This window comes from Pimephales promelas, chromosome 8, assembly GCF_988280905.1.
Source record: "Pimephales promelas chromosome 8, fPimPro1.hap1.1, whole genome shotgun sequence".
NCBI lineage: Eukaryota > Metazoa > Chordata > Actinopteri > Cypriniformes > Leuciscidae > Pimephales > Pimephales promelas.
Window position 1 is genome coordinate 6,903,040 of NC_142776.1, and position 25,279 is coordinate 6,928,318.

At 37.2% G+C, this 25,279-nt stretch overlaps 1 protein-coding gene across 1 annotated transcript in view; it reads left to right on the forward strand.

The window, feature by feature from the left end:
• kalrnb (kalirin RhoGEF kinase b) overlaps positions 1-25,279 on the forward strand; it is a 123,669-nt gene that overhangs the window by 34,012 nt on the left and 64,378 nt on the right. The window contains exons 9-27 of the mRNA XM_039689247.2: positions 739-969; positions 2,497-2,619; positions 2,813-3,004; positions 4,553-4,725; positions 6,204-6,378; positions 7,089-7,284; positions 13,426-13,592; positions 15,362-15,481; positions 17,329-17,547; positions 19,497-19,646; positions 19,967-20,081; positions 20,183-20,298; positions 21,843-21,965; positions 22,064-22,246; positions 22,389-22,513; positions 22,758-22,824; positions 22,982-23,088; positions 24,074-24,143; positions 24,444-24,533. Of these exons, the coding sequence (XP_039545181.2) occupies positions 739-969; positions 2,497-2,619; positions 2,813-3,004; positions 4,553-4,725; positions 6,204-6,378; positions 7,089-7,284; positions 13,426-13,592; positions 15,362-15,481; positions 17,329-17,547; positions 19,497-19,646; positions 19,967-20,081; positions 20,183-20,298; positions 21,843-21,965; positions 22,064-22,246; positions 22,389-22,513; positions 22,758-22,824; positions 22,982-23,088; positions 24,074-24,143; positions 24,444-24,533 (2,742 nt within the window). The remainder of the gene's footprint in view (positions 1-738; positions 970-2,496; positions 2,620-2,812; positions 3,005-4,552; positions 4,726-6,203; positions 6,379-7,088; positions 7,285-13,425; positions 13,593-15,361; positions 15,482-17,328; positions 17,548-19,496; positions 19,647-19,966; positions 20,082-20,182; positions 20,299-21,842; positions 21,966-22,063; positions 22,247-22,388; positions 22,514-22,757; positions 22,825-22,981; positions 23,089-24,073; positions 24,144-24,443; positions 24,534-25,279) is intronic.

Here is a 25,279-nt window from a genome sequence, read left to right on the forward strand (position 1 = left end):
ACAACACTCTAACAAATGCCTAGCAACACTCCTGCATCCACCTAAAACACTCTAGCAACACCCTAGTCACTCTGTTTCTAGAGTTCTAGTTGGTTGCAAGGGTGTTGCTATGCAGTTGCTATGGTGTTGTGGGCGGTTTCTTGACTAAATATCTAGAACACTGTATTAACTGCCTAGCAACAACTCACACAACACTCTAACAAATGTCTAGCAACACCCCTGCATCCACCTAAAACACTCTAGCAACACCCTAGTCACTCTGAATCTAGAGTGTTCTAGGTGGTTGCAAGGGTGTTTCTGGGCAGTTGTTATGGTATTGTGGGTAGTTGCTAGACAAAATATCTAGAACACCTTAGCAACTGCCTTGCAAAACCCTTGCAACAATGCCATAGCAACTACCCTGAATGCACCCTAGTAACCAGGTTGGTGGGTGTAAATGTCAAGCCCTGGTTGTTAAACACAAACTTGCTCCGAACGAATCATTGAATCAGTGATTTGATTTGAGAACAGCTGCAACTTGATCATTCATTTGAAAATGAATTGTCCAGAGCAATTTGTGAAGCGATTTTACAGATTCATTGAAAAGAATCAAAAGAATGATTCGTTCATGACACGAGGAGACATGACTACATCAGGTTTGAAATAATAAGAGAGTGTTATTTTATGAAGAGGAATAAACTTTTTTTTTTTTAATCGCAAAAATTAACAAAGGAATGAATTTTATATTTTGGATTGCAGGTCAGTCAGACAGGAAAGACCTTACTGGATGTGTTGCAGAGGCCTCAGCCCCCGGCTGACTCAGGGTCTCTGACGGCAGGGGCCGATTATAGTCAGGCGGTGAGGGTGGTTCTGGAGATGGTCCATGAGGTAGTTATTCAGTATCGCAGACTGGAGGGTCTCCTGCAACACCGCAAGCTTCGGCTGCACCAGAGACTTCAGCTGTGTGTGTTTCAACAAGACGTGCAGCAGGTATATCACACATGTGCATGTCCACACACACACAAATGCACACATGCACTGTGGAAATCACTCAGATATGCATGCACTCACTCATGTGCACATGCATGGATAGTGGATACAACACACACATACACTATACCCACATAATTCAACAAATTTGACCTAAACTCTCAACCTTTCAGTTGCTGTTTTTAGTTCATTGCATGTAACGATGTTTCTCCTACGGCAGAACAAATATCAACTGCACAGAGTATTAGAGGAAGTGACACGGACTCTGACTCATAGAGTTGACTGAGATTGCCTCAGCATCCTCGAGGGACGGCAGTATTGTGCTTGGCCTATAGTCAGTTCCTCCGACAATACACTCCACTTCCTGTGGCCGTCGCCTGGCTTCAGGGGCTTTTTGTTGAACCTTCACCGGTTCTCTGTCAGGACTGTGTTGTTTCTTTGATGTGACTGGATCCTTTCCAGGGACTCTTTAGACAGAAATGAGGCCTACTCGAGCATTTGGCTTGTGCAGTGAACTAAAGAACTTTGACTTCTTGCTGATGAAGTTTGTTGAACCTTTTCAGGATCAACTGAGCCTCTTTGCAACAAATTATTTAAGCTCTGACTTGCTTTTAGGATGTGTAAAATGTTTCTATAGGAAAGAAAAAAAGAAACATTACAAATTAGGCAAATTAGAAAGAAACAAATTAGAAAGAAACATTACAAATTAGGCAACTCATGTGAAAAAGAAGTAAACTTTTGCATACTTATTACAGAAATAATATACTTAAGTGAAAATATTTAAGTGCTAACTGAATGTAATGTTTTCTGACAACTTATTTGCATATTATTTGAAAATGAAATGAAAGTTTATGTTAAATTTTATTAAGTTTAAATCAAATGCAATTAGTTAAACTTAAGACTGCTTTCTTTTTATGTAACTTCATAATTACTTCTAAAAGTGTACTGCCGAATGTCATTTTTATTGAAACTTTTATTTAAATATATTTGTAATTACACATTTATAATGATGATGATGCAATTTAATACATTTAAAATATTACATTTAAATATAAAATCAAATAACACTCCACAGTTAAAATTGTAATCAAGTTCTACATACAGTATGCTTTAGTATGAGAGTCAACACATCAAAAGTGTATTTCTTTTTAGCACAACAAACGATTATTATTATTAAAAATTATACAAACGGTTATTCAATGTACTTTTTTAATTTAACATGATTACAAAGTGCACTTTTTTTAAAAAGTGTGTCAAGAAACAGTTATTAAAGTGTATTCTTTTTAAGTACACTTAAATGGCATATTTTTCATTATTTAATTATCTGGATGTCCAGTTTATTATTATTTTTTTTTTATTAATTTTTTATGTCAAGATGATTTGAAGTACGCTAAGTGCACATTAAATGCAAATAAGCATACTTCTTTTTTCACAAAGTAGAAACTGGAGATGTCTTAATCCTGAACGTTCCTTTAAATTTGGAATAGACAATCCAATGTTGGTGTGTTTGTTTGTGTGTGTGCTTAGGTCTTGGACTGGATTGAAAACCATGGAGAGGCATTCCTCAGTAAACATACAGGAGTTGGGAAGTCTGTACACAGAGCACGAGCACTACAAAAACGACACGATGACTTTCAGGAGGTGGCACAGGTTAGAATCCACTCTGTTTATGTTGTGTATATTTTTTTCCTGATGAGAGAGGAGCAAATGAGCATTAGCGGTGATATCGTTTCTTCATGCTATTGATTCCTGTTAATAATCATGGAAGATGTTTTTAATGTACTTCTCTCTCTCTTTCTCTCTCTCTCTCTCTCTCTCTCTCTCTCACACTCGCTCGCTCCAGAACACTTATACTAATGCGGATAAGCTCTTGGAAGCAGCTGAGCAGCTGGCTCAGACGGGAGAGTGTGATCCAGAAGAGATTTACGCTGCCGCCCATCACCTGGAGGTCAGAGTTCAGGAGTTTGTGCGGAGGGTGGAGCAGAGGAAACTGCTGCTGGATATCTCAGTGTCTTTTCACACCCACACTAAAGAGGTAGTGCATCCACACACACTAAACAGTGCCTTCCAAAAAGCTAGTTAAGTGATCTCTGTTCATGCGTGAGAGATTTTGTTAGTAGCTCTCAGGTCCACTTACTGACTGACTGCACTAATTAAATACTAAACTAAACAGACAAACTGAACATAATGATATACCTAATGAGAGTGATATTTAGTTTAGTTGTGGTATTGTGGGTGGTTGCTAGACAAAATATCTAGAACACCTTAGTAAGTGTCTAGCAACAACCCACAACACTGTAACAACTGCCTAGCAACACCCCTTCATCCACCTAGAACACTCTGGCAACAACCTAGTCACTCTGTTGCTAGAGTGTTCGACGTGATTGCAAGGGTGTTACTAGGCAGTTGCTATGGTGTTGTGGGTGGTTGCTAGACTAAATATCCAGAACACTGTAGCAACTGCCCAGCAACCACCCACAACACTATAGCAACTGCCTAGTAACATTCTTGCAACCACCTAGAACACTCTTGCTACAGAGTGACTAGGGTGTTGCCAGAGTGTTCTAGGTGGATGCAGGGGTGTTGCTAGGCATTTGTTAGAGTGTTGTGTGGGTTGTTGCTGGGCAACATTCTTGCAACCACCCACAATACCATAGCAACTGCCTAGCAACACCCCTGCATCCACCTAGAACACTCTGGCAACACCCTAGTCACTCTGTTGCAAGAGTGTTCTACAGTAGGTGGTTGCAAGAATGTTACTAGGCAGTTGCTATGGTGTTGTGGGTGGTTGCTAGACTAAATATCCAGAAAACTGTAGCAACTGCCTAGCAACAACCCATACAACACTCTAAAAATGCCTAGCAACACCCCTGCATCCACCTAAAACACTCTAGCAACACCCTAGTCACTCTGTTTCTTGAGTGTTCTAGGTGGTTGCAAGGGTGTTACTAGGGAGTTGCTATGGTGTTGCGGGCGGTTGCTAAACTAAATATCCAGAACACTGTAGCAACTGCCTAGCAACAACCCACACAACACTCTAAAAATGCCTAGCAACACCCCTGCATCCACCTAAAACACTCTAGCAACACCCTAGTCACTCTGTTTCTAGAGTGTTCTAGGTGGTTGCAAGGATGTTACTAGGCAGTTGCTATGGTGTTGTGGGCAGTTGCTAAACTAAATATCCAGAACACTGTAGCAACTTCCTAGCAACAACCCACACAACACTCTGACAAATACCTAGCAACACCACTGCATCCACCTAGAACCCTCTGGGAACACCCTAGTTACTCTGTTTCTAGGGTGTTCTTGGTGGTTGCAAGGGTGTTTCTAGGCAGTTGTTATGATATTGTGGGTAGTTGCTAGACAAAATATCCAGAACACCTTAGCAACTGCCTAGCAACACCCTTGCAACAACGCCATATAGCAACTACCCTGAATGCAACCTAGTAACCAAAAAACTGCCTAGCCACCCTGGCAATTAGCTATCAATATAGAAAGACTCCCAGAACATACAGTTACACAAACAACTATCTGTCTGACTTATGTGTCTGTCTGTCTGTCTGTCTATCTATCTGTCTTCTAGCTGTGGTCATGGATGGAAGACTTTCAGAAGACTCTTGTAGAGCCGGTGCTGAACTCTGAGTCTGTGGATGCTGTTCAGGAGCTAATCAGACTGTTTCAGCAGCAGCAGAGCAGCACTCTGGATGCCACAATCAATGTCATCAAAGAGGGGGAGGAGCTTATTCAGCATCTGCGGTGAGTTTAACAACACGCTCCTATTGTACAGCATTTCATCATAAGCCAGCTCTTGTCTTTTCACAAGTTATCAAAATCATTCCTAACATGATACTTGCAACAGCCTTGAAAACATACAAAGTTGTGAAGTTGTGGTTTAGCACAAAATAACGTAGGTCTCCTAAGTCTCAAGACCAAATCTGGTAACCACTAGGCTACAGCCCCAACAATTTTTTTGGTTTGCAGATCAATTTTAAAAATATTCAGAAACACTTTATTTTGATGGTCCACTTTAGAGATTCTACTAACTATAAGTAACTTATAATAACTACATGTCAACTAACTCTCATTAAAGGGGTCATGAACTGGCTTATTAAATTTTATTACATTGTTGTCCGAGGTCAACTTATGACGTTCGCTTGGTTTTTGAATTCAAAAACATCAAAATGAATAAGCAATAGGCTATTTTGTACCCTAGTTTTGAGCCTAAATGAAAAACACTTGGTTTTTATGGGTGTCTCGCACTGAAGACTTGGAAGTAAACGCCCACTTCTGTGAATGGATAACAGTTTTGCATATTATAATGAGTTTCAACTCACCCGTCGATGCACGTGGGGGAAATTGTATTGAAAGCGTCCAATGTTGTAAAATGGCAACCGGAATGATTCTCAGATTCCTGTCAGATCCAATATAGACGGCACAGCACCGCTCTTGTTTACAAAACAATCCTCAGTGAAATGAAACGAACAGACGGACAATGTTTTACCTCATCAGCTGGAACGTCATTAAAAATAACGTTTATCCATGCAGTCCTGTTGAAAGCTTATGCAGCCACTGTCTTCTTCCACAACCAGGCACTGCACAATATTTTGTAGTGCTCGGTAGCTCGATCCGGTTTGTCATCACGAGGTAGGCATCTATGTTATTTAGCTATGCGTGTAATGCGCGAATCGGTGGGAGGGGCTAAACCGGCCGTTTTGAAGTAGGCGTTGATATTCGATCTTTGACGTCATAGTTCACCGCTTTGAAAAACGAGTCGTTTGCTGAGCCTGGTGTCACTAAAAGCTTTTATTGGACTAACAAGGGCGTTTTCAGTTCTGAAACTTACGGGATATTCTTATATTATGATGACCTCTTAGATAGTGGACTGTCTGCTTTATATATGCTAACTCTTTATTTTGATGCTCCCAAACATACATTCTACTGACTATAAGTAACTTTGCAACTACATGTCAACTTATTCTACTAACATCTAACCCTAACCTAACAGTCTACTACAGTCGACCAATACTCTAATGAGAGTTAGTTGACCTGTAGTTGCAAAGTAAAGTGAACCATTGAAATAAAGTGTAAACTAATATTCTTTTTAGATTACTTCTGAACATGTCTTTACATGGGATGGCATGCCGGTATATATACTGTTTCTGGATTAACATGCCCTCTACTGATATTGATTTGCTCTTGGATGTTTTGGCGTGGGTTTGTGTGTGCTCAAACAGAGACTCAGCGTTGGCCTGTAATAAGCTGCCTCATGCCAGCTCCGTGGCTCATATCGAGGGTGTTCTACAGCAGTTGGATGAGGCTCAGGCTCATATGGAGGAGCTTTTTCATGAACGCAGGATCAAACTGGACATCTTCCTGCAGCTCCGTATCTTTGAACAGTACGCCCTGGAGGTGTGTTAATGTGCATGTGTGTTTGTTGACCATTCCTTATATGTTTGTGTATTAAGAAAATTTTGTTTCAATCTGTAATTCAGTGTTTGCATTTAGGAGTGTTGTTTGCACTTTTTCTTACTGTATAAACTAGTTCACCCCAAAATTCTGCCATCATTTAGTCACCCGCATGTTTTTCCATACTTGATTGGCTTACTTTCTTCTGTGGAACACCAAAGGCGATTTTTTTTTTTTTTTTGTGGAAATATCCACCTAAGCAAATAAAGACTAGGGCTGTCAAGCTTCAAAAAAAGAAAAAAAATAAATAAAAAAGAAAGAAACAAATGCACCATTACACAGCATCACAGCAGTGGTCCATCCATCTGACTAATACACTGCCTAGTCTTCTGAAGCCATGCATGCTTTGTGTGACAAATGTTTTTATCTACTGATAATCTTTGCCTTATGTGCAATGTTATTTTAGCATTATATACAGTATAGTATTGCAGTATTTATTCATATTTTAATGGGTTTTTATTTCATCTCTACTGTATATATATGGTTTTTAGTTTTCGTTTTTAATCTGTTTCTCACACAACATGAATCATATTGGACTTTAATGATAGTTTAATTGTGCTTTTCACATACTTTTTTCATTATATTGAATAGATTTTGTTTATTATTTCATGAATATGAGTGTAAACTGGTAATAAATGGCGTCTGTTTCATAGGTGATGGGTGAGCTGGATGCATGGAAACAAGATTTGATGCGACAGGCTTCTGATTTCAACACGGAGGAACTCACACTGGCTGAACAAAGACTACACAGACACACTGAGCGCAAGCTCGCCATGAACAACATGACCTATGAGGTCATACAGCAGGGACAGGATCTCCACCAATACATCATGGAGGTCCAGGCTTCAGGTGAGGAGCTGCTCAGAGATACTAGAGACAGAGTGAAGGGTGCCAGAGAGTAATAGTTTCATACTACAGTTGCAGGGTTCTGTTGAATCAGCGTTTTAACACTTTTGGTGTTTGTTGGCAGTTATTGCTGTGCTGGTGTCACCATTAGTTTCACGCTTGATTTAGCGATGTTCACTTTGTGTTTGTTGGGTCATGGAATCTTTGACTTAATCTCACTTATAGTTACATAATTCAAATAATTACATAATATGCTGATTATTTACTCAAATTATTAGGAATGAATCACTTGAATCAATAATATTGATGGATATTGAAGATGTTCTTAAATAATCTGAAGACATTAGTGTGGCAGATTGCAAAATCTATTCAATGATTGTGCAAAATCATTGACTAGACATCACAAACAACGCTTTTAAAAGTCAATGCATTGTTTGTTTTATTTCCATGTAATTGAACATAAGCCTGTACAGTCCACAGCAATCCATATCTGTCTGCGGCAGACAAAAAGCCCCTCACACAGAACATGTTCTTGCATTCCTTCTCAACACCCCGGGTTCTGTCTCATTATGTGCAGTCTGTTCTCTGTGGTTTGTGAGGCACGTTGCCTGTGGAGAAAAACATGAAGTTGATAATTCGAGCTTTATTTGCTTTGATGGTAAAAAAGACCCCTTATACTGGGGTCTGTATATGGGTCTGGTGCGATGTTGTTGTTATCATTGTATTTATTCATAATTTTATTTTCATATTTTCATGTTTTCATTTTAATTGTAGTTTTTGTCATTTTGTCATTTTTATTACTTTTTCAAATATTTCCTTTTAGCTTTTAATTTACATTTATATATTTAAGTTTCAGTAGCCTAATTTTTGTAGTTTCTTAACTAGTGTTTGGCATAGTAATGGTTATGACAATTAGGGCTGGTCTGAATACCATTTTTTGAGCTTCGAAGCTTTGGTAGTAATGAACATTGAAAATTCGAAGCTTCGGAATCTCTATTTGGTGCAATTTGGTGCAATATAGATAGACAGGCGAGATGCGTTACTTTTAGAATTAATAAACGTTTTATAAATTACAGAAAAACGCTAGCGGGAAGCAGCGGGCCTCGCGCGAGCAGAGCTTATATGCTCCGAGAACAGACACTGCATTAGTTATATTTAGCACACACACAGGTCTGTTAACTTAGCAATATTTCTAATAAGGTAGTCTAATATTTTTCTTACTAACTAATTACTGACAAATTTGGGTAGTATTTACATAATTTTTACCGCTTGTTACCACAGCCACAAAGCGCCCGTGCCCTCAGATCACTTGGAAGTGGCTATGCTTACAAGAGGTAAAAACAATATAAATACTGTTCGTTTTCTCACACAAACCGCTCGTTTCGTGTCTTAGGCCATCAATGTGTACTTACATTCACGAGTCATTAAATCATGTTTAATTTGGACTTCTCTGAGCATGCTCTTTGAGGTGGACCCCATATACCTCCATTATATGACTGACAGACAAGAACGGTTTGACCTAAAAATATAAAAATTGAAACTACTGCGGAAACAAAGACACCTACATCTTGGATGATCTTGAGGTAAGCTAAAACAAAACAAAAATTAATTTCAAAGTGAACTATCCCTTTAAAACAACACACAAAAGATAACTCCTCTGTGTTAGTGCGTTACTGGTGTGCTTCTGTGAATCTCCTGTGTGTGTGACACATGTGACTCATGCATACAGAATACCGTTTCAGTCAGCTCGCAAAAACACCAAATTTTTCCAAAATGACTGTTTGAAAAGATTACTATAAAAAATAAAATAAAAAAACTGTAGTTAGGTGCGATTAATTACATATTTTTTACAGATTTAATTTATTAATTGATAGCACATATATATATACATGTGTGTGTGTGTGTATTTATCATATACAGTATATTGATATATGTATACATACCTGTGTATGTATATGTGTATGTATATATGTGTGTGTGTGTGTATATGTATATACAGTATAAGGATATCCTTAATGTATATCCAATATATATATATATCCTTTATTGAGATGGATCTTCATCCTTTATTGATTTTATTATTTTGCACGTATAGACGGGCCCGCCCACATAAATGACTGGGCCCCTGAAAAGGTCCAGTGAATGGGCCCTCCCCAAATCTGCTATAGGCTATTCATATCATGTGTGCTCTCTCTCTCTCTCTCTCTCTCTCTCTCTCTCTCTCTCTCTCTCTCTCTCTTCCTCTCTCCTACATTACATTTAACTGAGAGAGACTTACTCAGTGATGGGAGCCACATAGATACACACACACACCAAGGTTAACAAACAATCTCCTACACATAATGTTACACATTTCTCAGAAGGAAATGCAGAAATGCAGTTTCTAACCTTATGGTATCTTTGCCTCTTATACATCCATCCATCCATCTTCCTTGTATTTCTGGATGCAAAGTCCTTTATAATGTCTTTAAAGTCATTAGCTGTTACATTAGGCTCCTGGAAACCGTTAGCCTGACTGGGAGCAGCTTTCTGAGCTGACTTAAAAAAGTTGGTCAATACATTAATATTTGGGTCTAAAGCCCTTGCCAGCTCCCTCTTTTTCTTCTCCTTTCTTTTCTGGCACCCTGATTTATGAGCAGGCCCTGGCATAGCAAGATAATTTACTCCAACATTAGCTTTTTTTTTTTCAGGTCACTTGCGCTGCTGACCGCGATCCGGCGCGAAGCACCGGCGTTTTGATGTTGCGTTACGTGCAACAAAAAATCTACTCAGACCATTTGGGGGTGTTTCATTATGACACAGTTTCTACATTTTACTCAAGCTACATGAAATAAAAAGCATTTTTTTTCTCACTTTCAACAATTAATGATGCTATTATGGTTCATAATAAAATATGGTAACCTTTGCTTATATTTAGGATGAACATAATCATTGCTGGGCTGCGAAAGCCGACTTTTCAATGTTTAAAATGGTGCTGTTTGAGTCAGTGTGAACAGCCTTTATGGCAGTAAGACAGTTGGCTAATATCTGCTGTAGGGACCAGTGAGAGATGAGAACGCAGGAGTGATGATGAGTTAGTGTTCAGTGGAGAGATAAAAGAGTGTGAATCACCCATCGCTTCACTCCTCCGTACTCTGTTGTATTTTATTGACAGTTACCACGGACACACCAGCAGAAAGCTGCTACCCACATTATGGGTTGTCTTAGATACGTGTGATGAAAGAGGAAGAGAGAGAAGCGGAGGATCGGGTGGAAAGATAAGGATGGAAAATGTGTGTATGGCATCAAGAGAAGATGAAATGGATTGGAAGAAGTGGAGGGAGACGAAGCTCCAGACAGCTCTGGGATCTCTCATACTATTAACTCTGTATGCAGGGGTGAGGTTGCTATGGAAACCCCCCTTTACATCCCCTATACTAAGGTTTCCATGGTGACGGGCCTTCGCTCGTCACTTTGGGGTTCCTCGGACACACTCCATCGCTCATTGTTGGGTTGCCGCGAGGATGCTCGGGACACTGCAGAGGCCGCCCTGTCACTCGCACATCGCGTTCCCATGGGAACCGACTCCTGTGGCCCGCTGTGAGGTTGTCATGGAGACAGCCCACGGGCAGGTAGCTGAGGATAAGTGGGGTGATGTAAGGGTTAGTAGAAAGAGGTTAAAACGCCCAGTGTTGTATCTGCAGAGAGGAGTCTCTGTCTCACAAGCACTTACACAGACGCTGGTTGTCTGTCACGCACTAATGCAGTTACAGACACGCGCGTATGATCGATGCCATGCATTTGACGCTCTGCTGGGCAGCTGGGACATTCCATCACACAGCTCACCTGTCTGACATGTTCCCCGCTCACACGCCATAATAACTCCTCCTCGTTGAGATGGAGACCTTCAGAGGAGGCCTGAGACATAGTTGTCCACCGCACGGCGCCCCTTGCTGGACAGAGGAAAGAAAATGAACTACTTGCACAACTGCTCCCACATTATACTTATTATAACTCTGGAGTTTCCGTGCACATACAAACCTGAGAATGTGATTATTACTATGGTTGTCTATTGATTAAAACAATGAATTATGTTTGCTGCGTTTACATGAAGTATCTTGAACCTGCTGAAATGTTCCTATACATATATTTTCTTTCTGTGCATTGTGAATAGGCTGTGTGATTTCCGCGATGCAGAAAACTGACGGAATCGCAGAATCCAGTCATAAAAACAGAATTTACTGTATAAAGCGGAATATAATTCAGGTTTTTAAAATGGAAATTAAGAATTTTCATAGGCCTGTCATATAAATAAATGTAAAAAAAATAATAATTTAAATTTAATTTAATTTAAAGTAAATTCGAAATAAATAAATTCAGATGCAAAACTATTTCAAAGGGGTAATTTCAGAGCAAATAAATTCAGATGAATGTTTTTCAAAATAAAATATTTCAAAATTAAGTATTCAGTGGCTGTTAAATTTCAAATAGTTATGTCTCTTATTTGCTCCCATAAGTTTGATGATTTTAATTAATTAGAAATGCCTTTTGATTAAAAAATTTTATTTAAACATTAAAATAGAGTCTTTAAGTTTTAACAAAATGTTTTCACAATGCTTCTGGGTGCATTGTTATTATAAAAGTTATTATTATTATTAATAACAGTACTCAGATTCAAAAATATGTTTAAAATTATTTAAAAGAAAGTATTTGTCAAAACCCTTTGTTATTTTAATTTTGACATTCATTTACAGTTTTACACGAGACATAGGCTATTATAAATATATATCGGTTCAAAATATCAGTTATCGGTCTATTTGATCTGTAATAATCGGTATCGGCATCAGCCCTGAAAATCACATATCGGTCGACCCCTAACTCTAAATAATAAATCAATATATTTCCCCACTAACCTCACAGTCCAGTGCTCGTCTTTTTATTAACAGCGTTTTTCTCTTACTGATAATGTTTCATATCTGTTGAGTTTCTGAAATACCTGTCTCTGAAAATGTCTTTTTAAATCTGTTTGCTGACACTGCCCTTTAGTCGACTAGGTGACTACAGCCAAAGACTGCAGAATAACACAAGAAGCGGCACTCTTATTGTTTTGAATGGGAAAAAGTGCAGCGCTTTCTTTGGCGGAACAAGTCCCGGCTTCGAAATCCTTGCAATACTTGGGACTCAGACTCAAAAATAGGACTCAGACTTGAGGTGAACTCGAGGACTACAACACTGAACATGTAGAGCACTTTTCAAGCAAAACATTTTATATGATGATAAAGATGAAATGATAGTACAAATATACTGCTCATAAAGAACACAAACAGTATTTGGAGACTTTCTTGTTGTGGAACATGATATTTAAAAAAAAACAGCATCATTTGTTTACAGATGCCACTTAGATTGATATTTTATTATTGATTATTATTTAATCATATTCACACACCGCGTTTGTTCGTTGGCCAGAGGAGAACTAGTCGGGTTCCTTGTCACTGTCATCCCTGGAATGCTTAGTTGGGGACACTTAAAAGGTTAGTTCACCCAAAAATGAAAATTCTGTCAGTATTTACTCACCCTCGTGTTGGTCCAAACCTCTATGCGTTTATTTGTTCTGCTGAACACAAAGGAAGATATTTGGAAGAATGTTTTAATCACACAGATCTCATTCCCCATTGACTTCCATAGTAGGAAAAATACATACTATGGTAGTCAATGGGGAATGAGATCTGTTTGATTAAAACATTCTTCTAAATATCTTCCTTTGTGTTCAGCAGAACAAATAAACACATAGAGGTTTGGAACAACATGAGGGTGAGTAAATACTGACAGAATTTTCATTTTTGGGTGAACTAACCCTTTAATATTCAACAATATTATTGACCTGACTGTACTGACGCTGCAGTGTGATAACTGAACTGAGCTGGAAAATGACATCATTTTTTGCAGAACTGCTTTATTGATGAAATTAACTAATTTAATAATTGATGATCTTTACAACTGAATCAACGCTGAACCACAGCCCGAAATGCGTCATTTTTCTGTTATCACTGCAAAGCTGCTTTGAAACAACCTGTATTGTATAAAGCACTATATAAATAAAGGAGATTTAACTTGACCAGTGAAACTCATACACTAGAAATGTAAATATGTATGTGTATTTTTCAGGTATGGAACTCACCGGAGAAAAAGACGTCGATTTGGCGGCCAAAATTCAAGAGCTGCTGGAGTTCTTGAATGAAAAGCAGCATGAGCTGGAAGTGAGCGCAGAACACACACACAAACGTCTGGAGCAGTGCTTGCAGCTACGACACCTTCAGGCTGAGGTCAAACAGGTGTGTGTTTAAAACCAGTTCCTACATCTCAGCTCATGCTCACATTTTGGGACCCTACTTAAAGTCACACTCATCGTAATGTTATGAGTAATGCCTGATTTCTGGGGAAAAAGCCTGTGCTGTGCTAATGTCCAAGAATCAGACTGATGCCATTAGCCCTGAGTACTGAGTGCCCAGCTAATTGCCTTTATCCTTGACACTTTGAGCACGCACACACACACACACACACACACACAGTGTCGCTCATATCCAGACTCTGGCAGTGCGTGGGTGCAGACTGCAGCCCTGCATTTCAGAAAAAATTAATCAGTCAATTCACTTGCAGTATTTCATAGACAGCATTGCTTTCTTACTGGCAGTGCTGTCATCTCGGGGACCTCTCAGCTTTATCTTTGCTCTTTAATTAATTACATTGTATCTTATTTCTATATGTACTTTCTTGCACATCAGTTTGGTTAGAACATGAATGTTAATGTAGGCAGGGTGTTACATAATGTGGGAGTGGGGACTCCCTCCCTCCAGCTCAGCTTTAATGTTGCTGCACATTTCACTGATTCTTGAGATATGGAGCGAAACGTTGAACAGTTTGCCATTAGTTTTGAAACAAATGCAGCATTCCCACTTTGATATGAATCAGAGATGTTAACTAGAATGTTCTTCAAACAAATCATCTTATTTACTGGCCTCAGAAATAAATAAAATGTACAATAAAATGAACAAAAGTAGACGTACTAAATAGTCCTGAGAAAAGGGAAAAGACTCATTAAAAACCCCAAAATTGTAAAACCAGCAATAGTTTTGGATTAGATTTGGAATAGATTTTATTTAAACCACCATGTATTTATTTTGCATAAGTCATGTCATGCGTCTGCTCAAAATACTTCAGTCTTTAGTGTTACAAACACAAACACACACACACACATACAGACATATATATATATATATATATATATATATATACTGTATATATATATATATATATATATATATATACATACACACTGTAAAATGTGATCAGTTGACTTAACTTAAAAAAGTGAGAAAACCTGATAACTTAAAACTGTTATAAACTTCCTGCGTAATTGAAAAAATTAAGTTTTGTGAACTTGACAATTCTACACAATTTAATGTTAAAATTAAATTTATTTTTACCATTTTTATCAAGCTTGTATATTTAAGTTCAGTAATTTCACTTAAATGACAATTAATAATCTTCATTGCCATTTAAGTGAAATTACTGAACTTAAATATACAAGCTTGATAAAAATGATCATTTTAGAAGAAAATTTCAAATGGCACTTAGAGGCTTTTACATCTGAGCTCTTCATATATATATCTATATGCCTAATTTTAAGTATGTCTAATTAGAAGATAACAACACCAGTAAAACAAAATAGTTGCTGACAGTGGCAACAATTCAAGAGATGGAGCTGAAAATTGGTTGGGAGCCATCCGATAGTGTAAATTTATAGGTAAATGCTAGATTTGCAAATATTTATTATTTGACATGGCCCATTATTTCTGTATCTGACAGTGTTGAGACATTGAGTTACGGCAAGGAAAACACATTTCTCAAATTTTGTCAGAAAATGGAAAAAGCAGGAGGCTGCACCAAACCCTAAATGAATACCTCTGAATATGTTAACAGATTCATCCGAAATAATTCATTGCCTTTCATGTTTCACTTCTGTAGCCTGTCACATGGCCGTGTGTGTGTATTTTCATACATGTGCATGATTATTTACATGCGTGTGTAATAATCTGTGCAGGTGCTGGGGTGGATACGTAATGGTGAATCCATGCTGACGGCGAGCACAACGAACGCTGGTTCCCTGTCTGAGGCGGAACAACTTCAGAGAGAGCATGAACAGTTTCAGCTCGCCATCGAGGTACACACACACATTTGCTTAATAGATTCAGCAGGGGGCAGCGGAATTTGCTCAAATAACTGTAATATGAACATTAATATTACATATTAAACCTTGTGTTCATTATTACCTGCAATTATTTATTTAACCCTGCAGGTGATATTCATCAAAGGCATGGAATACCAAACAGCTGAGTTGATTTTTTTCTGAGTTTAGAAAAAAACAACAATTACTCAGCAAATGTATGAGCAGTAGGAAGCACATTAGTCCAAAATGAAGACCGAGTTTTAATTCAGCAAATTGCTGCGTATAATTCTCCACTAACGACAGCCTCTGTAAATCAAAGGAAGTCAGCATTGAGTATTGGCCAAATTTTCCCTTCCGCCAAATATATGTTTTAATCATCTACAGGAGTGGTTCTCAAACTTTTCAGGCCAAGTACCACTTTTCATCAACTCATATTTGCGATGCCAAACAAATGGGCAAATTTAGGCTACTAGTTTTATTCATCCAGCATCTGCTCTAGTGAAAGCTGTGCTTCACCGCTGATTGTTTTGGACGTCTAACTGAATGTGTCTTAATTGCCCTCCTAAAGAGCCCCTCCGTGACCTTACCCGCCTCTTCTGCAGTCCTGGGATTTAACAAAATTAATTGAAGTACACCTCAAGAATTAAAACGAGTCACTTCTTGAAAGTAAGGGTTTGCAACTGTGAAAATCAAATACATATATTTTCATATTTTCTGGAACAATGATACATTTTTTTTTTGCTTATTAGATGTATGCATGCGTCATCTTATGTCAAATTCTTACATTCAATCAATAAATTCAATTATTATAATAATACAATGCAGAAATCTAATTCTAAAGTCACAGTCTTAATGAGCGAGTCATTTATTCAACCAATTCGCTCAAATGGCTGATTTATTCAGCAAGTGACTGTGGCTGTGTTCAAAATCGCCCCTTATACCAACCCATATTCACTATACCCTACATTACTCCACTAATATAGTCCAAGGAGTGAGTGAATGAATTCGGAGGGGCTTAGTTTGTATTTATCTTTTAAGAATCATATTAAATGAGGCAAACTGGCAGCTCCAATAGTAATGAAAAGATTTATCTTGAGCTCTGTCATGGAAACTAGCTTGTATAAACCTTAATTTATCAATTTAAAAGGAATTTATATGTATGATATTACGCTGTACCCACATTAGAAAATAGATGGATGGATGATTGAGTCGCGAACGCAATCTTCTGGCGAGACCCAGAATTCATTCGGCATGACCCTCACAGTGCATTGTGGGTATTTTCTAGACTTTCTAGCCTTTTAATTATGGGATTGAAAGAGTGCATTCGATAACGTCCACTATTGTTTCGGACACCGCTACAAATGGCTGCCCCCTCAAATAGTGCCCTATTGAGGGAAGCTGTGATTTCAGACACAGCCTGTTGGATCATCATAAGTGGGTCATTGAATCAATGATTTGTTCAAATACGCTGATTCATTCAGCAACAAAGCTCCACTGTGTGTTGCTTGGAGACGCACAACAGTTTCGCTTTGAAACTCAAGTTTGTAAATTGATTTTTTTAATCAATATCTAAATTCCAATCGTGTTGATATTCTGAAAAAATAGCGTGATATTGCTTAACTACGGATATTACAGAAAGATAGGACCCCCATATATTGATTTTCATTCTAATTACATTCTACTAGGCTACATCAGTGAAAGTGTGAACTCAAGACATGTCTTAGATTTTTTTTTAGGGTTTATTTTCTGCCAAGTGAGTGACATGTTTAGTGTCAGCTTCCTCAATGTTAAATATTGTTTATTATTTAGCCCTATTTGAAAGTCCCTCTCTTTGCCCCCAGTCTCTGCTCCACGCCGACTCCCTCCAGCGCACCCACCAGAGCGCCCTGCAGCTCCAGCAGAGAGCGGAGCTGCTGTTGCAGGCGGGTCACTATGACCCAGACGCCGTCCGGGCTTGCGCCGAGACCGTAGCACTGCACTGGCAAACCCTCATGCTGAAGATGGAGGACAGATTAAAGCTGGTTAATGCCTCTGTGGCCTTCTACAAGACATCTGAACAGGTGGGCTGTAATGGGGTTGTCATGGTTACCATCAATGCCAACAAGTGTTAGTGGGCTGAGATTGTGGTTGAACTAGTGATAAACCTGTAAATATCCATTTAAATGGCTTATCAGCCTTTTTTAGATTAAAAAAATATTTGTACATGTGAACCAGATTGCAGAAAATACAGAATGTTTTTTTAGTTTATGGTTTTTAGTTGCTCATTTGAAAATTTCAAGACTCAAGTTCACCTTTGATTTGTAGCCTTCATTTAAAGCTACAATGTGTAACTCTTTTAGTTTATTCTTAGCTAAAAACACTTAGTTCTTTCAAACATATATGTGCTCATTAATGTATATTTACTTCGTTCAAGTAATAAAGTATTCTCGTGAGTGTATAATATGCCATTGAAAATACATACGGGTAAGGGGTTCTAATGTCGGTCGCCATGTTGACCCTCCATCTTGAAAGTACATTAACCAAAGAGGGACATACCCGTTAATTCAAGCTTTGCCCTTCGCGTTTACGTTTGAGTTAACACTCGTGGACGAGGTCGAACTGGAAGCCATGTTAATCTTGGACTACATTGGCCACCGTAGGAGTTAAAACGAAATCGGAATTGAGAGGAACAGAAACTAATATTCACTGGATGGTCATATACCTTTTCAAAATCGCACAGTAGCTTTAAAGTAATATTTTAAGGGCATAAGAAGGTGTATATTTTATATGTTTTGAAATAAGTCTCCTATGCTCACCGTGGCTACAGTAAAACAGTAATATAGTGAATTATTATTACAATTTAATGTTAAAAATATTAATTTCAATCAATCAATCAATCAATCAATCAATCAATCAATCAATTAAATCTTACTGTCCCCAAACTTGTCCCCAAATGGTAGTGTATTAGTCTAACCTGTGGTAATAAAGTCTACTTTTAAAAATAAAAAAATAAATGATGTATGCATTGCTGGCACCTTACATGAGATCCTTTGAGATAAATTGAGAGCCATTGGCATTGAAGAAGGACTTGCCAAAGGTACATTGATTTGGAAATTTGGATATCATCGCCCAATAATAATGCACATTTGGACCTAAACATAAATGTTAGCTCCCCCTAGTGTCAGTTACAACATCTTTCACATTATCAGATGATGGATGTCATCTATGAATGCAAAAAATGAAGGCAAAAAAAAATTTTTTTTTATGTTTTAGATGTTTTATTTTTCATTTAAAGCGATAGTTCACTTTAAAATTATTTTTTGATATGTTTTAGCTTACCTCAAGGGCATCTAAGATGTACTAGGTGTCTTTGTTTCCACAGTATTTTTACTTTTTGATATTTTTCGGTCAAACCGTTGTTGTCTATCAGTCATACAGTGGAGATTTACAAGGCCCACCTCAAAGAGCATGCACAAAGAAGTCCCAATTAAACACAACTTAATGATTCGTGAATGTAAGTACACATTGATGGCCTAAGACACGAAACGAGCGGTTTGTGTGAGAAAATGAACAGTATTTATATCGTTTTTACCTCTTGTAACCATAGCCACGTCCAACTGATCTGAAGGCACGGGTGCTTCGGTCTATATCTAAACATATTAAGATATACAGGAAATTGCAATGGAAGACAATTTCGATATATCTAAATATGTTTAGTGAAAGGTAAAACTTCCGAAATCTCTGTGTAAACAATGAATGACGTACACGCGCAAGAGATCACTTCCGCCACATGCGCAGACCGAAGCGCCCGTGCCTTCAGATCAGTTGGACGTAAAATTAATTTCAAAGTGAACTATCCCTTTAATGGTGGCAATTTTAGATATGTCTCTTTACTGTCACTACATTGTTTCTTATTATATATATTATCGTTATATCTGTGATGGGCCACCCAGCTCTCTAACTGACTACTGTAAGCTTTGTGATGCTACTTTGTACAGTATGTGTGTAACATAGTGTAAGTCTACCTCAGGTATGTAATGTGTTGGAGAGTCTGGAACTGGAGTACAGGAGAGAGGAGGACTGGTGCGGAGGTCATGATAAACTGGGCTCAATGGCAGAGACTGACCACGTCAGCCCTCTCATCAACAAACACCTGGAGCAGAAAGAAGCATTTCTCAAGGTACACCTCACACCCACACATGCACAGACTCAAAACACCTGCAACAACAGAAGCTCATCGGCTCTCTCACCAAATTTGTCCTTTTTATATTTTTAAAAACTGCGTCTGCTGCAAAATTTCACCATATGTGACCACATGTGTCAGTAAAAATAGGTCACAGCATGTAAAAAAAATAGTTTCATTTGTAATAAAGAAACCTTGACTCAAATATTTTCTCAGCACTCATAAAACTTCACTTGCTATCAACATGGTAAATGAAGACGTCTCTGTACAGTTTATGTGCACTAACTCTACGGGCTGTTTTATTTCTCTGGTTCTAGGCGTGTACGTTAGCACGTCGTAACGCAGAGGTCTTTCTCAAATACATCCATCGAAACAATGTGAGCATGCCTGGGGTCGCCACCCACAATCGAGCCACAGAGTCCCAAGTCAAAGGTCAGGACTACTTAAAGGCTTCATACCAGCAAAATAGACAGTTGGTGTGTATGCGATTGTGTCTGAATGTTTGTAACTGCACTGATGTTGTCTCTGTTTAGCCATTCTGAGTGAGCTGCTACAGAGGGAAAACCGTGTCCTTCATTTCTGGACTATGAAAAAAAGACGTTTAGACCAGTGCCAACAGTACGTTCTGTTTGAACGACACGCTAAACAGGTGAGTGAGAGAGTTTTATACAGGCAAAGGTTTTGAAGCATTCAATAACATTGGTGGTTTTGGTTTAATACTTTTAAAAGTAGTATTTGTTACGGAAATAATATAGTTAAGACTATGAAAGAATATACTTAAGTGCTTAACTTAATGTAGTGTGCTTAACATAACGTAGTGTTTTTAACCCACTTAATTTCATCTTTATATGTAATTTTATAATTGCTTTTATTGTACTAGAAATATGGTTATACTGTACTGACAAGAATTTATGGGAAAGTATTTAAAGTCATTTCTATTGAAACTTGTATGTCATGTATTTAAATTAGGACTGTCAAACGATTAATCGCGATTAATATCATCCAAATAAAAGTATGTGTTTACATATTATTTTATATATATATAAAATAATTATTTATATAAATATATTATATATATATATATATATATATATATATATATATATATTATATATATAAAATATTATAATATATATATATTATTATATTATATATAATATATTATATATAAAATAATTATTTATGTATACAAATATATACACACACATGCTTGTATATATTTAACAAATATTTTCATGTATATACTGTATATATATATATATATATATATATATAATTTATATTATATATAAATATCAATATTTTATATATAAATACTATTTTTTTCTTAAATATAGATGCATGTGTGTATATATATATATATATATATATATATATATATATATATATATACAAACAAAATCATTATACACAGTGCACCCACATATATTATGCAAACACAAACTTTTATTTTGGATTCGATTAATCGCAATTAATCGTTTGACAGCCCTAATTTAAATATACTGTATTGGTAATTGTAAATTTTTTAATGATGAAGTTGCAGTTTAGCACATTTACAATGTATTAAATTTAAATATGATATTGACTAAAGCACTACTTGAATCAAGTACTTTACATGTGCTTTAGTTTAGTCAATGCATAAAAGTGGTTCTTTAAAGCACAACAAAAGATATTTAAAACACAATGATTTCAAATGTCTTTAAAGTACAAAATAAATATAAAATGTATTACAAAGCGCACTTTTTAAGTGAACTTAAGTCTGTTAAGCAACTTAGTCATTAAAAAAGTGTATTCTCTTTAAGTACACTTAAGTGGCATTGATTTCATTGAAGAAAATGTAGTTCAGTTTTAAAAAATCATTATACTGTACTAGATTTGAAGTACGGTACAAATGCACATTCAATACAATTAACCTATTTCTTTTTCAGGGTTAGGAACTTTTTGATTAAACCAGTAGTTAGACATTTATCTAGTACAAAACGGATATATGCTTGTCCAATGAGAGGGGAGATTATATATAAACTTTATTACAGGCTCTAGGCCCAACAACAGGACATACACCACACAAAAAAAAGAGAAAAAAAATTACATAAACATATACAATACACCCTTTTTCACAAAAATCTTAAAAGGCAAGATTGTGAATAAACACATGAAATGACTTAACTTTTTCAAACTCTGTCCTCTACGCAGGCCATTGACTGGTTACAGGAGTCAGGAGAATATTTTCTATCCACACACACATCGCCTGGTGATACCAGCGAAAAAGCTCAGGAACTACTAAAAGAGTATGAGGATTTCCGTGTGTCCGCTAAGGTAAAAACATTGACAACAGTCAATGAGGACGATAATTGAAAATTCATTCACTGTCATGTTGTTTCAAACACAAAATCTGAATTTTCCTTCACTTTCAGCAAACACAGGAGAAGGTGAAGCTGTTGATCCAGCTAGCTGGTAGTTTAGTGGAGAAAGGGCATGTCCACGTGACCGAGCTCAAGAGGTGGGTGTCCACGGTGGACAGACGGTACCGAGACTTCTCCATGCGGATGGGTCAGTACCGATGCACCTTGGATCGATCGCTGGGAGTGTGTTCTGAGGTGAGGTGCCAAGCGAAGACAGTTTATGCATCCTATTTATAAATCACAATTGTAGATCATGAGGAATCCAAAGTTTAGATCTATGTAGCAGAATGTGATTTCACCAAGTCCTGGATCAACATCTTTGTCACCTCTCCAACAGGACAATAAAGATCTGGAGCTGGACATTATTCCAGCCAGCCTGAGCCACCCTGACCCAGAGGTCAACCTCACCGACCCTGACCATGAAGTGAATGAGGAAAAGAAGAAATCTGCCAGAAAGAAAGAGTGAGTGATGAAGATGTTAAATATGACTCAGAATCCTTACTGTGTGCGTGCCAGCTTCCTGTGCGCAGGTTAAGCCGAGAGTCTCACACTAAATCACTGCATCAATAGCTTCAAAATCCTTTTTAATCTAAACCATTTCCTGAGGTATTAGCTTTGTGTTATGAAGTGCTGTCTCAGACGTTCTTTGCATTTGAATGTCTGTAATTTGCTGGGCTTTCAGTGGGGCGTTTTGGTCTCTTTGTAGGTATATTATGGCTGAACTGCTCCAGACGGAAAGAGCTTATGTACGAGACCTACAGGAATGTTTGGAGGTGAGAGGTGTTTCTTCTGCCAAAGAGAAGCTTTTCTCAGTGATCTCAGACAGTCATGGCTTTTGATTGCAACAATAATCCAAGGCTGCATGGTTATATACTGTACAAGAATTGTGAACTAAGGAGAAACTAACCTCACTTGTGCTTTTATGCGCAGACTTTTCACTGGGAAATGACGAGCGGTGCAGAGATCCCATCTGGAATTGCGAATAAAGAACATGTGATCTTTGGGAATATTCAGGAGATTTATGAATTCCACAACAAGTATGTTTTCAAACAGGTTTTACATCCAGGTTTATGTACATTGATTTGCATATGCACTATAGCTTAGCAGTAAAGCTGTCATTTTGATGGCTCGTAAATCTGTAACTTTGATGGTCTGTGTAAGTATGTGAGTGATTAGTAGTGCTTGCCAAGAATATCTAGCATTCCCATTCTTCTCAATGGCAGTTGCTTAGCTGGTGCATTTCCACCCTAAAGTATGGCACTTACTTACTACCATCTTTGCACATGAGACTCAGTTTTTACTGAACTCAAACTGTAAAAATTGTTATTGTAAATTGATACAGTGCTGAAATAAAATAAATAGTATAGTTTTAAATAATATTAATAGTTTTAAAAAATGACTTAATATTAATAAAATATAATAAATATTTGATATTTAATATAACATATTTTATTAATAAAATAAATATTATAAATATTAGATGAAAATTTTTAACTTAAAAAACATTACTGAAAAATAGAAGTGGTACCTTGGCAACTAACAACTAAGTTGACGTGAAACCAAACTAAAACTAAACTGAAAAAATAAATACAATAAAAAATAATAATAAATTTAAACCTAAAATTACAGAACAAAATTAACATAACAATATTCCTAAATTAAAATGAAAACTAAAAAATAAAAATGCATTAGAAATATTAATACATTCTTTAATAGTTTATAATATTACTATAATAACACTCTCAAGAGCAGATTGGATGATGCAAAGTTCCAAACTATAATATTTCATCCTTTCAAAAGAACAGAATGATCACGTTCATCAGTGTTGTTCATTGGCCAATGCTGATATTCTCAAAATGACCGAATATTGGTCATTCCCTAGGAACAACCACCCTATCAACAGCATGGAAACCACTCACTACACACTATTTTTCCTACGACACGCACATTCGTTTTTTTTTTTTTTTTTCAGAAAGTGTAAAAAAAATAGTCGTGTTTTACCATAATATGTTGTTTTTGCAGCATTTTTCTTAAAGAGCTGGAAAATTATGAGCAGCTTCCAGAAGATGTGGGCCATTGTTTTGTCACATGGGTGAGATACAGATGAATCATTGTCTTTTTTCCTCAACATTTTCTTTGTTAGGAGAACATATTGTGATTTCAGTATGGACAAGTCTATTCTAATATTTAAAAACCAATGTATGCTAAGAGGCTGTAAAAACGGGAAATTTGCCCACTTTGCATTTTGTTGATCATTATTTAAAGCGTGAAAGGTCTAAAATATCAATTCAGCTGTGAATTAATGTTCATTAGCGGTTGCTTCTGGTACTTTAAAAATCCGGTGAGGTTTTTTGCAACTTAAATAGTGTTTGTGTTTTTCCTTGTTCTGAAGGCTGATAAATTTCACATGTACGTCACCTACTGCAAAAACAAGCCTGACTCCAGTCAGCTCATCCAGGGCCAGGCCGGGAGGTTCTTCGATGTGAGTCGGCTCTCTTTTTTCTCTCGGTTCATTTTGGAGGTTTGTGTGGCATGTGAGGTGATAAGCTCGAGATGACTCAAAGAACAGACAGGGGGTGCTAGAGAGCTGCTGTCACCCACCCTGACTACTCTCCCAGCTAACAGGGAATGTTTTCAGAAGTTTAGCTAATGTTCTGGCAAGGTTCTTTCAAAGTTATGAACAAACACTCTTCCAGTAAAGTTAACAGAATGTTCGTTCAAAGTTATCGGTTCTCAAAATGCACAAAAAACATTTGTCTACAGAATGTTCATGGAAAATTCAATAGTAATGTTCCCATACTGTTTGAAGAATGATACAAATTTAATGTTTTCTTAAAGGAGAACGCCATTCAATTTTAACATTGAGCTCATTTTTTGTACATTTGGAGTGCTGTCAGTACAGACAAAAACGACAAAAATCGGTGTTGCCTACACCGTGTTATCGTCTTTTTAAAATTCGCACCCTGTTGACTTCAATGGGGCATGTTTTAAACCTGCTTTTAGCCTCTTAACATCCTTGATTTGTCATTACGAGTGCCCAGCCATGTGAGTGGTGTTATTAAGAGTGACCACGGTCAATCTGACTGCAGTAGATATGAAAGATATTAATAAAATGATGTTAATTCAGTCAGCGCACATACCTCGTTTCTTTTCGGTCGAAGCCCACAGTAGTTGATTGTCGAGTTTACGCGTGCGATCATTGTTGAATATCATCTCAAACCTACCACA